This window comes from Meleagris gallopavo, chromosome 5, assembly GCF_000146605.3.
Source record: "Meleagris gallopavo isolate NT-WF06-2002-E0010 breed Aviagen turkey brand Nicholas breeding stock chromosome 5, Turkey_5.1, whole genome shotgun sequence".
Lineage (NCBI taxonomy): Eukaryota > Metazoa > Chordata > Aves > Galliformes > Phasianidae > Meleagris > Meleagris gallopavo.
The window spans coordinates 1,618,256-1,634,556 of NC_015015.2; the positions used below are offsets into that span (position 1 = coordinate 1,618,256).

The 16,301-nt window shown below is 43.8% G+C and overlaps 1 protein-coding gene across 1 annotated transcript in view; it reads left to right on the forward strand.

The window, feature by feature from the left end:
• The window catches only part of MPPED2 (metallophosphoesterase domain containing 2), a 124,015-nt gene that overhangs the window by 34,772 nt on the left and 72,942 nt on the right, over positions 1 to 16,301 (forward strand). The window contains exon 4 of the mRNA XM_003206082.4: positions 1,409 to 1,650. Within this exon, the coding sequence (XP_003206130.1) occupies positions 1,523 to 1,650 (128 nt within the window). The 5' untranslated portion in view covers positions 1,409 to 1,522. The remainder of the gene's footprint in view (positions 1 to 1,408; positions 1,651 to 16,301) is intronic.

The window sequence follows — 16,301 nt, forward strand, 5'->3', positions numbered from 1 at the left end:
TCTCTAAGCAATGAAGGAGATGAGGAATAGAACCCAATTACTGGAATGGAGGTTGCCGAATGTCTTAACCCAGCTAACATATGGAAGCCTACATAGGCCTGAGGTTGTAAAATAATAAAATAAATGGCCTATAGCAGGCCATCTGCCATTTGCAGGGCAGTTTTGTCGTACTTCATGCCAAACTGGAAATTAGTCTTTGTACTCAAAATATATTTTGAATACAAATCAAAGATTCCAAACGTTACACGTGGCAAACACATTTTGGCCTGGAAGCTAAGAGAAGTCAGGAATATCACACTGGAAAAAACACTGCTCAGTTTGATGCTCGGGCGTCAAAGCTCTCCTCTTTCTTATCTCTTTCTGGTTTTGTAAATTGCACACCGGTGTGTGTGTGCAGAAACTGAAGAGTAAGTCAGCTGCTAGGGGGTATCAGCATTTCATTGAAGTGCTGCAGCTCTGGTAGCATGCCCCAGCTAAGCTCTCCAACAGTGCTTTGGGAGAGTTGCTCGTCGTGAAAGTATTCTGCAGAAATCCGCCGAGCAGTTTTCCCCAAGTCCTTCTGAAGGCAGGCGGGCAGCTGGGGCGTCCTGAGCTTTTTGGTCCAGGAAACTGAGGCTCTGATCCTTGTGGGGGCAGAGGGGAAACTCAGCAGAGATAGGATTTGGGAAATTTCTGGCTTTCTCCTCATTCTTGTGTCACAGAACGCTTCCAGCCCTCGTGCTACAACGTATCTAAGAGCACTTTGAAGATGTGAAAGATAAGGACGCGCATAGTGAGGAAAAACATTTCTTTCATCTTAGGCAGAAATATTTATGCATGAAATTGCACTTAAATCTGTCCGATAAATCATTACTGCTTGCTGATGAATCCAAACCAGTTTCAGTGCTACTGGACCGTAATGTGGATGTTTTGTTAGGGTTGTCTAGATGCTAGCCTTCTTCCAGGCAGATGCATACATCGTTTCAAAGCTATTTGTGTGCGTTTCTTGCTTTGTGACTGTAGGACTCTCTGCCTTGTGTCTGCTTCCTACAGTCCCTCAGCTATCGCTCATTCTGTGAAGCCACAGTGGGGCCTTGGGACAATTCTTGTCCTTCAGGAAAGTAGTCTGCTTGTTAATTTTCACTTAGGCGTCACTCAAAACAAAGAATTTTAAGTATGGAGTGCTTAACGGGGGCTTTCCACACGGTTTGTTCTCCGGAAAATAAAACCCGTTCGTAAGCATCCGTCCTTCCAGCCCACGGAGCGATGACGGTGTCAATGTGGTGAGCACAGCTGTGAACAGCAACGCGTGCAGCCTTGGCGAGGGGGTACGGCAGCGACAGGGACGGAGAAACGTGGAGAGGAGGGAGCGATGTGTCCGTGCGTGCCTCCATCTCCCCTCAGCTGAGCATGTGCTGTTTCCTCACAGCTCGGGGCTGCTGGCGAGGAGCTGCTCGGCCTGGGGAGCTGCCAGGAACACGATGCCCTGCCCTGCTCTCGGCCTTGGGAAGCTGTGAGTTGCTCATGTCCATAAGGAGGAAGGATGGCTCATGGAATTCCTTCACAAGGCAAAGTTACCATAACGGTGGATGAGTACAGCTCCAACCCGACGCAGGCCTTCACGCACTACAACATTAACCAGAGCAGGTTCCAGCCTCCGCACGTGCACATGTAAGTATTACCGATGTCTGTCTGTCCGTCCGTCCGTCCCCGCAGCCCGGGCTCGGTGCCGCTCGCCCTGCTACCTGCCCGAGCCACCCGTGCCTTTAAAATCGAAGCTCCCTTCCCCCGGCCCTCCCGCTCCTTGCGAAATAGGTCTAATTGGGACTAATTGTCCCCCTCCCCCCGGTCACCGCATCCTTTGTCCTCGCGGTTGTGGGGATCGGCTGCCGCACGCCGCGACGTGAGCGCAAAGCGGTGCCGCGACGAGTCCGAGCGCTGCGTGGAGCAGCGGGCACGGCCTGACCGCAGCCGGCCGAAGCTCGGCACCGGGGCTGCGTTCTCAGCCCAGCGTCGCCTTAACTCTCAATTTCCTTCCCATTGTTCAGGCGGGTCTGATCTTTATCGGTTAGCTCTGTTAAGGTTATTTTTCTTTCAACGCTAATAGACTGAAAAGCACTTGAAACTAAAACAAAGAGGACATCTCTTGACCTGCTCTCTGCCATTGTGAGTCAGGATTTGGAGTGATGTCATGCTATTGAATCTGATAAGGATTTTGCATAATAAGAGTGAAAAAGTTGTAGGCTGCTTCGTTGCATTTTGTTATGTAGAAGCCTACCGGAAGAGAGACAATGCGAGAGTTCAGCACCTTCTAATAGGATTTCGTGTGGTTACCGTCTTCTGTAAAGCAACTTTCCCGAGGAAGGATGCTGGAGTGGCTGCCGTGTTTGCGACCGATGACGTTTTTGTCAATTCCTTTCGGTTTATTTCTGCAGCGATGCGGGAACTCTGCTTTAGCCTGTGTTGCCATCTCGTATTCGCTGTTCAGATCTTTTTGTCAGCAAATTTCTGTTGCAAGTTTTGCGCTCCAGACCGCGCTTCTGACTGACACTGAGCATGAACTCAGAACAAACAATGGAGATTTGGAAAGCAGTTTTAAAGAGCCCTTTCTTACCCACGGCTGGTTTGAATGGGAGCTGATTTTAGGACCGATGGCGCGTAGTGTTCAGTGTCTTAAGAATTACTCTTTTCTTACTGAGAATTATTCATCCTTTGTTTCAAATGCGCAAATAATTGTACTCCCCTGATAACTTGTGTTGTAAGTATCTCTTAAACGGTACTGACTGACAGATATCCGAAGGTATTTCACTTCTTTGGAGGCATCATAAAGTTGACAAAAATACTGGCGCAATAGACTACAACGCAGTGATAACGCTTGAAAAACAAACAGCTGAAAGACCACAGCGTTCTTCAATTCATCTATGGGTATGTCATATGAAAAGGGAGATCAGAAATAAAAAAAAATTGGGAGGAGATGAGTCTGAGAGAGTTACAACAGAACGCAGATCCAACGTTGCAGCACAAGGGATGAGTTGGGGCTGTAGTTGATAGCAAGTGATGGGTTTTGGAAATGAGGATGAGAGAAAAGTGATAGGATCCTACTAAGTGCCAGGAGTTGTGGGCAGAGCAGGGCGAGAAGTGGAGATATGACAAAGGCTGTGTGTGGGTAGTTTCTTGGATGGGAGGGGAAGGGAATTAGAACATATTGTAACTTCAGAAGGAGGCCTTATTTCCTTATTCGCCAACCCGGTGTTTGCTAATGGAAGCACTGTGCACATTTCTGAAACAGTGTCTTCATGCAAGAAGTCCTGAAAAGCAACATTAACAAGGAAACAGCGATTAATTTGTATGCTGTTGTCTTTGATAGAGCCACATCGCTGCAGCTGTCAGGGTTGTTAGATGAGGTTTTGCAGTTCTGCTTTTCTGTTTTGCTATCTGCATGCATTTTTATTTAAAGATGGTGTTTGAGGAGGTTTTCTTTTTTTTGTTTTTTTTTAGTGAAAAGTTCATGTTAAAAAACTGTGGGCTGTTGAGTAATTGGCAAAGCACCACAGAAACTGAGCGTTATGACGTGTGTCAGTAGCTGGACAATCTGTTGCTCCAGGGCCCTGCTGCATACCATCAGTCAGTGGCTGGATGCAGTTTCAGGACGTTGCTCTTCCCCAGAGGAACTAATTTGTAAATTAGTTATTTCTTTATGCATATGCATCTTCACGTGTAAAGTTGAGAACTGGATTCTTGGCACATTTCTTTGTGGTATTCATCGGGCCAGATTCTCACCTCACGTGGAGTAAATTAAGAGCCTTTGGAATTTCACCAGTACAAAGATGATGTTTAAAGAAGTACTGGAATTGGACTTCCTGCTCCCCGAGGCTTTATTTTTTTTTCCCCTGCTTTTATTTTGTGCCTTTCACATAGTAGTGTTACGTACTTTAATCATCATGGATGCAGTTCTCGTTGATTGTCTCTATATATGTTGTTACTCCAGCACTTCCTAGTGCTTACCCATTTGAGTGTTCCATCAGGTAAAGAACAGTGCATCAAGACTCCTTTCGCTTAGGCTGACTGATAGCAGTTTTGCCAGTTACTCAGGTGTTTGTGTGGTATGAATTCCATGGCTTTGTTCAATCTTTGTTTTATTTCTCCACTAATTAATGTTTGAGCGGGTGGACAGTTTTCACTGTAAGATTATTTTGGATAAAGAGATGGAGTGTTGAGTTACTGGACGTCTTGAGGCAGTGAAACCCATAGGTCTCACCCGTTTTCTGAAGATGTTATTGAATGTTTGCATTTGAATGTTTTGTACATAGAATATTTATCTTCGCTTACTTTTAATGGACTGCACCACCTCAGTTCCCTGTTTTAAAGGACAGCTGCAAAATAATAATAATGATGTGCATATATTTGCTTCTCAATGATGATAATTCTTCTGCAAATTGTAGCACTTTCCCATTTTTTGTTCGGAATTATGATTTCCAGAGGCAGTTGCTTCTTTGTAGGGCTGCCCCCTCTGTTCTGCAGCACTGTCAGTTGAGGGGACATGAGTATGAGACTGATCTGAGGACTGGGAGGCTTTGAAAAGCAGGGAGGTGCTCTTTCTAGTAATGAGGTTTAGAAAGAAAACAAAAGGTGTGTAGGTTTGTTGAGACCCTTGATGTGTTCTGCGCGAGGCCACAGCCAGTGGTGCCAGCAATACGAGTGAGCAGCCATAGGATGCAGCCCTGGGGCAGCATCAGCACGTGGAGAGGAGCTGGCAGCCCGTGATCCATCTAGTAGAGGAGTGATAATTTTGCTCATCAGCTTTCCTTAGCCCTCACCAAAATGGCTTGGTAGCTGGCTTTTAGCATGCTGGGGGTACACAGCAGAACTCTGGTGTGTTTTAACTGCAGTGCTAGTGAAGTAAGAAGGAGAAGAGGTTTCAGTGCAAGAGAAAATCTTCTAAATGAGCTTATGCACACCTGGAGATACAATGAATGACCTGCAACTATATAATTTTACTGCCTTTTCTGTACTAGAGTAATTCCCCATGTGAATATTCTTTTTTAAAATAGAGTATAAACATTGAGTTTTATCTAAGTAGAACTTTATGTACTTCATTCAACTATACATGTATGTGTGTGAGTGTGAGTAAAAGTGAATATATATTAATAGTGGTAATATAAAAATGCAGTTGTATACTCAGAAGAAAAAACACTTAACTCTCATAAACCCTTGAATCGTTGAGACCCAAAGATCTTGTTAGGCTTCTAACCTTGACAAAGTGTCTGGTATATTTTTTCTTTCAGGGAAGCCTTCCTGCACATAATGGGTGAGATTAGTGGGAAATTCATGCGTTTGATTTGTAACATTCTGTACTTGAGCTTCATATAAGGTGTATGATATTTAGGGAGGAGGAGAAAGATTGGCAGTGGTAGAATACGGACTCACTTGACATTTAGAGAATAGAGGTGTTCGTACATTGAGGGATTTTGGTTGGGGGAATACAGAGATTTGGAGTAAGCAGGCTAGCTGTGGCATTTCAGGTGGTACTGATGTGCTGAACAATCACAGCTTTGGTGCCAGGTGTTGCTCTGTCAATTAAACAACATTTCTTAGAAGAGCAGACGGAGCTCGTGAGCATCTTAGTTGCTTTCGCTCCTCCACTACAGAAATAATATAAAAAACAACGACCAGTACAACCCAAACCAAGTGAATTACATCGAAGCGCATTGAACAGCAGCAGTTAAAACTTGAGCCTTCCTTCTATCTCAGGTGATGTTTACTGAAGGCCTCTGCTCACCTTTTGCAGTCTGAACTCCCATCCCTCCGCTCCCTCGGTGGCAAGGATGGCTGCTGAAATGCAGCAGTTCCACCATGCCGCCAGTTAAACAAAACAAACCTGTTTTTCTACCCGCACTAAGCAGCCAGCAGCAGCCATTCAGCAGCTGCCTCCAGAGCAGCTGAGAGCTGCCCATGGGAGGGGGGATTCCAGCAGAAAGGAGGGGAGGACAGCTGTAGGTGAGAATCCTACAGCTCGAGAGTCTCCCCTCAAGAAGAGAGCCACTAACAGATTGCTTTCTCTCATTCTTGTGCAATAGAACAATGGAAGCTGAGCTGCAATTGTCATTAAGAAAATATTTTACTGGGGCATGTGCGTGTGTCTCTGTGGGTCTAAATAATGGAAGGTTTCTATTTATCTTAATGCTTTTAAATTGTGTACTTTGCAAAATCTAAGCATAAAATATGTTTTCAGTTTAGATTTCAAATGTAAAATGAGAGCTTTTTTTAATGAGGGTGCACTTTAATTATATCTAAAGCCTTCTGAGATGCTTGAGTGGAGCATGCTGGAAGTGAAACGTATGTACAGTGGTGATATATGGCTCAGAGATTGCAGCCCTGTAATTAAAGCTCAAATTTAGTCCCCTTATATTGTGTTTATACAGTGTAGTCATATTGTGCTAATCTCTCTTGAAGAATTGATTAAGTTTCTGACCTTTCTTTTTGTCACTGTTAAAAGGAACAATGCCAGCCTTGCTTTAAAAATATTTAGGCGTCCCTCAAAGACTGATGCTCTAAAAGTGCCAATATTATTATAACAAACGTGGGACAGGTTTAAAATAATGTTTTGTCACCATCTCTCTGTTGATTACTCTATTTTCCTCTTACACTGTCCTCAGATGGAAGCCACAGCTGGTTTAATTTGGTGATAGAGCCGTGCTGGTGGGAACAGGCTGACTATCACCTCTCACAGACCCATCAGTGCGTTGGTCAGACCCCAGGTATCACGTGTGGCCTTGTCCAATTAGCCCTAGTGGTCAGAATGGAAGAACACAGCCTGTTGGGCGAAGTTGTGTCGTTACGATCAGTCACTGAGAACACACCACTTCTTTATTTCACATGAGGACAGTAGGGATGTTGCCGTGGAGGCAGCAGATTCCAGATTTTCTTCATCTCTTGGAAGGTGAAGGTGTGATCTGGTCTGCAAAACAACTTCTAGAATATAATTGATTTCCAGACGGGGAGTTGGTACTTAACAGATCTTGCAGGCATGGGAAACCCATCCTTTTTTTCAGGCTCAAGTTTTTTTGCTAGTGGCAGAACAAGGACAGGCCTGCCTGCCTGCCATAGGGGATGAGAGCTTGTTCCTTGTGATGCAGGGCGACTGCAAGCCCAAAGACTGTGTGTGCCTACCTGTAACACATCTTATTTGCAAACCCTTGTTTGACTGTCGTGTTAGGTAAATAAGAGAAAGGAAAGCCCTGTAAACTGTGTGGATTTAGAGGTCTGTGTTGTATGTCAAATGACCACGTGCGGCTTGCTTGCTTCTGTATGATGTAGAACTGTTTTCAAAGGTTAATGGTGAACCTCAGTTTTGTTCTAAACGTTGCACAGATACATTGGAGTTTCCATTTCTGATGTTGAGCTTCCTCTGTAGTTGTCTCTAGTTGTACAGTCAGTTGCCTTGCATGAGTTATCTTCAGAAAAGATGAGGGACAAGCACGTCTCCTTCCCAAAGGAGCACTTGATGAGTTTTGCTTAAAAACTCGGTAAAACATTTGGGTGTAGCTTGAGGAAATAGGCATGCTTAAGTATAGCAGAAGTTCGTGGGTGCAGGGAGATTTCTTTAAATCTGCATCTCTTACAGTGAGCTGTTCAATTACTTAATTGAAGAAATAATAAAAGCATGGCCCATCTCTTCTATGTAGATCACAGAACCAACAGATAGCTCACCTGCCGTGCTCTCTGCTGTCAGAGGAGTGTTTGCCCCTGGTTTTTAGACTAGGCATATTGTCTAGATACACATCATTATGCTCAGTGGAGAGACAAGCAGGAAAATCGCAACACTCTCCTGCTTTCACCTAAAGATTGCTTAATTATTGTGCTGTGGTATATTGTAAGAAGCATTTTGATCCCAGATATTGGATTTCATATTCCAAGACCCTCTATTCCTTGCACGCTGCTTGACATAGGCCTAGAAAGATTCCAGCAGATGTTGACCAGGCAAATTCAGGACTGGAGGCTTCCTCACAGCAGAGTCCCCACTTACTGCACCGGGCATTAACTTCTATCAGCACATTAGAGGTAAAAGCACACGGCCATTAAGCTAGCACTGCCTTCCCAGGAGGGAGCAGATGGAGAGAGGCTGGGGGAGGGAAGGAGTATGATAGAGGGACTTGATCTGATATATCTGTAAGCCAGGAGACTGGCTATTTACCACGTTTACAATTTCTCTGGTATAAGGAATTGAGTGTAGTGTCTGGGAGCGTCGGGGTCAGCACATTACTCCTCAGTGTTTAGCTATTGTATCAGTTTATGGAAAGGAAAAGGTGCTAGCCCAGTATATCTTCCCTCATGCTCACTTTATATAGAGAGCACAAAGGAAAAAGTCATTACTTTTTAATTACTCTAAGCTTCTTTGTTTCTTAAAGCACATTTGCTTTTGGTTAGAATTACCAAAGGGTTCTTTCTCTCTCCCGCGAATGGTGAAGCAGTAGTTTTCAGGAAAATGAGAATTGTTCAGAATTGTAATTTCATGTGGGATGGCACATTGAAGAAATTGGAGCACTGTCCTATGCTCTTTGTAAATGCAGTGATTAGTGCCACTTACTGCTTCCAGTGGGACAGGGCTGGTTTCTAGGAGTTACCAAATTAAGTGGCTTCTTCAGTTTTAAGCTATGATACTTTATGGAATTTCTTTCCTCTGACTGTTAACAGTGTACACACAAGATTGTGATAATTAAATGATATTAAAGAAAAAGGGAATTTTGTCTTTGATTTGCTGGTTTTGTAAACTTCAAGTCAGCCAGGCATTTGCTTTTCCTTCCTGATGTTAAGGAGAGAATAAATTAAAGCAAATAAGTACAAGCCTATTAACGTTTTATAAAGAATTCAAGAATTACCTTTGGAATTACTTGAAAGTTGTTGAAATCAGTATTTTTCATTTTGATTGTGTTTCTCTTGACGTGTTTGAATTCCCATCATCTTTTGTTTGCTAAACAATAATGCTTGCAGTTCTGGAAGAGAGGCGTGTTTATAATGATAGCAGAACAGAACTAATTCGTTTTACTCTATACCTTGGAACTAAATGTATTTCCACTTGGGACACACGCTCTGGGTTGCTGAGGGGGAATTATGGCTCACATTACATTTTTGGATCTTTTCGATGGCTTTTTAATTGTTTGTGGAAATTTCTTATATGGCTTCTCTGCTAGAACTGTTGTTCAGTTTAATGAACAGTATACTCGGTATAATGAGGCTGCACGGATCAAATCCTGCAATACAAGTTTCAGACACCCTGATAATGATGATCCTCTAGGGGTCGTATATGGTTTTTTGTTGGTGTGGTTTTTTTGCTCTTGTTTTTGCACTGTGCCCTTTGACGTGGTGTAGTGCTAGGCTGCTTTGCATCCCAGCTGAGTGGGAGTGCCAGCGTTCATGGAAGGATCACACATCCTATTTGTCTTGGAATCTGGTTCATCCTAGTAGCAAAATGAAGACCTTTAGCTCTTGAGGTTTTCATCATTTGTTGTTAGTTATCCGTCAGCATAAATGTTACACCTTCGAGAAAGCGGGGTGTTTTTAAACTGTGTGTAAAGAAAGTAGGGCCTTTGTTTTCTGTGAACCAGAGAAGAGAGGAAATCCTGACATAGCTTTCAAGGAAATTAAATGATCTTTGTTTAGGAGGATTTTCTTTTTTCATTCTTTTTTTTATCTATGCGTTCAGTCAAGATAGGCAAGAAGGGTATGAATTTAAATTGAAAGTTAACTTTGGATCGCCTGGCTTTCTTGGTCATCTGTTCATGCCATCAGTTAATACTGTGATATGCATGAATCATTATTTTGAGTGAATAGTTCTCTTCAAATGCTTTCAAAGCATCATTCTGCAGAACGGGGAGGACCTTTTGTGAATCATTCCAATCACTGTAGAGCTAAAAGCTGTAAATTGAAACACTGAGTTGGTTAGTAGTATTTTTGATTGATTAGTTCAGATGAAATGAAGGTCTGTCGAAGATTTGATATAAGAAATGACAGTTTTCTGAATATCTACTCCAAAAGAGACAATTCAGTTTCTTTAGGGACCCGACACTTGTCCAATAAAGTGCGAGAAGAATGTACTGGAGGTGAGTAATGCAGTGGTGGGAAGCAGGGGGCAGAATAAATGGAAAATGAGAAGTGGAGAACTGAGCCCTAATACCCAGAAATAACCAGAGGTAAGATGTTGGCCTGAAGTGTACTTCCTGGCACACCTTGCACCTGCAGCTCCATCTCATTTGTTAGGGTTTTACCATCTGCGTATGTGCTTAATGGCAAACTTGTTCTTGCATGCAGTCTGGAAATAACGTATGACACATTATTGCTACAACGTCAGTATCAGTCTCTTTTGAGATTTGTAGTTACACTTACTCTTTCTCCACATAGGCACACAGAGCTATTGTAGTTACTTTCAAACTTCCCTCATAAGTTTCCCCACAAATGACTGTCCTGTACCTGTGGGGACCTGATGTGCAGCTGCTTCAGAGAGCACCTGTTACAGTCGTGGGCTTTGTTATGTGAACATCTTTATAGGAGCTAAAGCAGAGTCCTCTGACTGTCAGATGGGAGATATTCTCATTGCTTAGGGTCGGATGAGCCAATAAGCTCGAAATGAAAATCGGGTATCCTGCAATATCTGTCCTGTGAGTCACCTGATCTTACAGTATCCTGTGTATTTGTAGTGCGTGAGCAGTGCTGACAAGTGCTTTCAAAGGATGTATGGATTTTCCCCTCTGTTTTCCAAGCAGCAAAGGGCAGAGAATGGGAGTTCAACGTTGACTCACCAATGGCATAACTGAAGTATGTTATATATTAGCTGCAGCGGGTGTCTGCTTGGAGCTGCCATGCCCAGGAGTTGCATTAGGCAGCACTTAAACAGGCGTTTCTAAAGGCTGATCTCACTTCTGCAGTCATTTTGGTCCAATGCTTTAGAAAGGTTGTTACTACACGTGACATCAGGTATGACTGCGCGTGTTTTTTGAGCATGTTAAGGTCTGTTCTTGTCCTCTTTGGGAACGTGATGTATTTCACCCATTGCTATCTTGCAGCAGTCATACCACATCTCCTAGGTATAGAAGTAATCGTGGATACTGCACTAGTTGCAAGCGGAGGTTTTAGTGATGTTGGTTCAGTAGCTCTTGCAGCTCTCATTAATGAAAGGATGTTTAAAAACAGGTGGGTGCAGTATTAAACCAGTGACTGCGTATGGCACACCTAAAAAAAGGTTTTCTATTTGTGTTCCTAATGCTGCTGCCTGTGTTTTTGTAATAACACAGTGACCTGGCAGTTTAAGCAAGTTAGGAGTTAAACTGTACGAAGCAAACATTAACCCCCACGTATCTTTTGGTAATTAGCAAAGATGACCTGTAATCACCAGAAGACTTGGAGCTGAAGTGAGACACATTAGTAGGTATTTCCCTCACAGTGAGAATCTTAATTTGAGGTGGGATGGGGGGACACCGATCCACGTGTGCTATTTAAATAGGGCTGTACTCTGCATTATAAATATGCACCGGATGCAGGGGAGAAAACCAGCACATTCTCTCAGGATGCTGTTAGGGCCAAGCAGAATCTCATTAGGGACAACTTCAAAGATCGGTTCCTCGTGTCCATAAAAAACAAGTGTAAATTATCTTCTGTGAGCCTGCTGTTAGCAGTCGCACTGTTACATTATGCATGATTCTAGACTGCACATAGTATGAACAAGCTGCACTATGCTCCATTAGTGCGTTTCTTTTTTATGCTAAGCCTTGCAGTTTTGCTATTTATTGCTGTTATTTTGGCTAATACGTTATTTGACTTAAAATCTCCTCTTAGGTTAGCTTTTAGTAGTGACACGGTGTCTGGAAAGGGCATTAAGGTTCTACAGTGCTTGTATTTTTACCAAGGGTTAGCATACAGACAGCTCTCTATCGACAGCCTTACCTGCTTTCTCATCCTGCTCTCTGCACTTGGAAGGAAGTGAATGCTCCTGACTCGGAGTGAGTCTAGAAGGAGCTTCCCGTGATGCTGCGCTGCAGCACTTGACCTAAATATTTATGAAAATAAAATGATAGCAGGTCGAACTTCATTAACGTGCCCATTCACAACGCTGAGTGCTCCGCTGTGTGCATTCGAAAGGCCAGTTTGTTATCATTGCTGGGGAAACATTTCAAAATAGCCAGATGCAACTTCTGCGCAGGGAAGTTTTGTCGCTAGCTTCAGTGGGGGGTTGAGACTGCAGTTTAAGTCTTCATTATCTTTGCAGAAGCAGTAAGATATTGCAGAATACTCTCTTAACTGAGCTACGTTTCTAAAAAGGGTGGAACACTTCTTTTTTTTTAAATCACACTTCTGCCTTTTTTGTTTAGCTTAAGTACCGAAGTTTAATACAAGCACAAACAAGACCAGTGCCACATAACGCTAGCTACAGTGATGGAGCCAAGCTAGGAAAGCGTTTGCACGTGTCCTCTTTGCAGCCGTAGTGGGTTCAGTGCTTCCTTCACTCATCATGTTGAACCCCTGAGCGGGTCAGCAGCCTGACTTAGAAGTGGGCACGTGAACAGGGGCACAGGGTTGAAAGGAAATGCCCTCTTGGAGCCGGGGGTGTTTCCCTGGGGGTGCTGTGTGAGTACAGCCAACATTGTCCCACCTAACGCTGAGCTGAAGCTTTGGGCAAGATGGTATTTGTAATCTGGAGCTGTGGATGGATGTTCTTTTTCTCCTTGAAAGCCTTTAATCCTCATTAGGAGCTCCTACCTGTGGCTCCCCTGGACAACAGAGCCCTTAGTCTGAAGAGAAGCCAGAACTGTTTTTGTGAAGTCTGGTCCTGTAGTTCTAATGTCAATGATGTTAACAAAGCCACCTAATTGAGGACAGATTGTGCTGGTAACAAAGCTTATACTGTGACAGCAAGCACTGGATGGAGGAAAACTGGAAGCCAAAGTCTTGCTCCTTCCAGAGCTTAGGGTTTTAGTTCTTTGTTTCGCGTGTACCGGACTTTTTACTGTGGTAAAACATTACAGAAATAATTTTTTCTGACTGACATCACCTTCTAATGCAAAGTTATCTAATTTTTAGCAAAACTATCAAAGACCAAGTTCTTTACTTCAGAAGATTCCCGGCCACTTCAGCTGCTTCTTAAAATCTAGGAGCCAAAGAAAGTACCTCCTTTAATTTTAATTTCTTTTTCCCTCAGCAGGTGTACCAGAGGAAAAGGCAACTGTGCTTACTTTCTGTTATTAATAAGTCAGGAAGGAATGAAAAACACAACGTGTGTTTGTTTCTATACGGGTGTACATACATGCGTTTACGTATCGCTGGTGCTGTCACCCAGAATGTCTGTGTGCAGTAATCCGTCAGTAATTTGCTGGGAGCTTGCTTCCCCGTGACTTTCTTTTGACTTTGTTTTTAAAGCCTGTGAAATCCCACCGTGGTTCATTATCTCACGAGGGAGTGATCAGTTTCATTAGGAGTTCAAGACTGCCATGGGAGGAAGTCTTCATTTAGCATCATTGTTCAGGTCTGACTCGTTGTCCGACAATAGCAGACAGTGTTTGAAATGGCGATAAGATAAGAAGTGTCAGCGATAACCGTGCTGTAGGGTTACTGGAAGGGCATGAAACAGCGGCTGGCCATGGCACTTGAAGGTCTGATTCTCGGTGTGTAATGGTTGATTGAAATGTTCTTCTCATGGAGCTGGCAGTTAATGTGGCGTTCACGTCAGCGTGTCCCCCAGGAGAAAATGAAGCGGTCGTAAGAAAACAACAAAAAGCAAAGGCTGCGAAGTTGAGCAGAGCATAGCCACTTTTCATATACGATAAGGCTATTTCTGATTTTCAAGTTCAGATAAATACGCGAGACTGAATAAAGACATGGTTTAGTTCAAAGAAGATAAAGGTGCAGCATAAATGGTTAGGGTGGAGAAGGCTGGAAAAGTAACGCATGAAGAGAGTTAAAAAAGTACAGCACAGTGAAGAAACTCCAGTCAGAGTTCCTGTTATCTCGGTATATTGAAGTTAATTGCTTTTCTTTTTTCATTCATTTTGTTTGCTATTAATTGTTCTGTTTAGGAAGTCTGTTTCTTATCCAAGCCAAATACTGTTACTTAACAAAATGAGTTGTCTAGCATTTGAACATGCAATGCATCTGGAAATAGAGAAAATTCTCATTAGATCAAGGAGTTTCCTATTTGTCTCTCAGTAGGAAGAAAAAACGATTGATTAACACTTCAGAAAATTACTTGTCAGTTCAACACGTTGCTTCTGCTGAGGGGAGCAGCTCCCAGCCCTCATTCCTGCCATTGCCCTAGTGCTCTTACTGCTGGCTCTTTTGTCAGCCCAGTGAGCTGAATTGGCTGATGGTGGGGTCACAGCTTCCAGGGCTAGAAACAGGCAGTGCTCGTGTCCCTAAAGGTGGCAATGCAGGCACAGGAGAACAACTAGGTAGAGGTCTGGGTATGCTGAGCTGTCCTGCGAGTGCTGTCTTCTGGGCTGTGATTCTTAAATGTGAAGTCTTCAATTGTGGTAATGATTTCAGTTAGGACTGCACTGGGAGTAGGACTGGGAGGAGGTCTGCCTGAAAACGTGCCTGGTTTGAAGAAGCGTTAGAGAGGACTTGACTAGCCAACTGCCTATAGGGTCACAACGTAGGTTCTGAATTAATAGGACAGAAAAAAAGACCTTTTTTTCCTGAGTCAGTGATGTGAAAAACAGCCCATGACTTCTCAGAAACTACTTCTCAGGCTGACTTTTAAGGAGGGCTGAGATCTGAGCTTGTGTGTTTTAATCTTTTGCGTTAGAATAGCATTCTTAACCAGATCCGTGAAAGGGATGAATGGTAAAGGCAATAATCTCAATAGGTTTGCTGGCAGAAGTCGTCGCCTCTTGCGATTCAGAGCTTGGTGGGGCACTCATGGAGAGAGGATCACGGGCTGGGAGCCTTCGGGGAGAATCCAGGAGGAGGTAACACTTCGCTCTGTCTTGCTTAGTGGTGTGAAAATCACAGTGTAGCTCATGCAGTCAGCAGCACTTCCCTGTGCTTACTTCCAAATATAGAATAGGCTGCATGTTACGTTATCTTCAGTGTGCAGCTTTGACATCTTGTTAAACTTGTGGCAGGCCATACTGAATGTCCCAAGGCTGAACTCCCTTTGTAACATGCTGCAGTTGTCCCTGCACATATGAGCGTGTAGCCATCGTGCTTGGACTGGAATTGCATTTTTGCCACCAGGGTGGGAACTGCAGAGTGAGTGGCACGTGCCACTCAGGGGACTTGCTAAATTCCTGCGAGGTTAGATTGCCTTCAAACAGTTGTTCTGTCTGAGCTGAGTACTGCCAGGCAAATACCCATACGTAGGACAGTCTTGGGCCTGAAGGTGCATCTGGCAGGCTGCCCCTACTAAGAAATAGTTAAATGGCAACTCTGCAATGCGGGCTGTTCTCTGGGCACGGCTGTTTAGCAAAGGTCAAGGGCAAAGGGACTTACGGTTCATGTTTTGTGCACGTGCACTTGTGGATGCACGCACAGGGAATGGCTTCATCACTGACCTGCAGGGGTGACTGCCAGCTGCTCTCACAGGCTGGTCGACAAAAAGGGCGTGGAATTGGAGTTGCGTTTGCAGCTCTATTGGTTGCACACCTAGAAGGGCATACAAGCGTGGGATCATAGCAGCGAGCTATTACTGCTGTGAGAAATGGTCTTTGGGAGATTGTGATGGTTTGGACAAGAAAATACCATTTCTGAGGATGAGAAAGGTCTGGGTGTGTTACCGTTTGGTTTCTGTAGCAGCCTTCAGGTGAAGCCAAGCTGGAAGCTCTTGATCGGAGCCTCTTAATTCCAGAGCCGGTGTTGCCCCCACTAAGGATGTTGTTAGTCTGAAATCTTTACAGCCAGCAGCAGGTGAGGGAGCTCAGTACTTGGTAGGTCAGCCTAAACCGGTGGAGCAGAATTCGATTGAATAATCAATTGCAGAAGGGATTTCTGGAACAGCTGAAGTATCTCACCAGTTTTGCCCTCAGGGGCAGTATTTGTTGTGAGTCAGACTGTAAGTCTGTTCTCGATTGCCAGAAAGTTTGGAGGGGAGAAGGAGGAGAAGGCTTGCAGGAAATTAGTCACTTCAGTCAGAGAACTAAGAACCTTAACTGCTGATTCTGTTTAATATGTATGACTGCTAAAGTACTGATGTGAAGAGAGTAGCTCACATTCCTGTGCCATTACAGTCACTGTGAACTTTGACTTCAGTGACTTCATAAGCACAAGCCCTTCGTGCTGTCCAACTGGAGATTTCAGTGACAGTGCTACAATACAGAAATGTAAAGAAACCTTTAAAA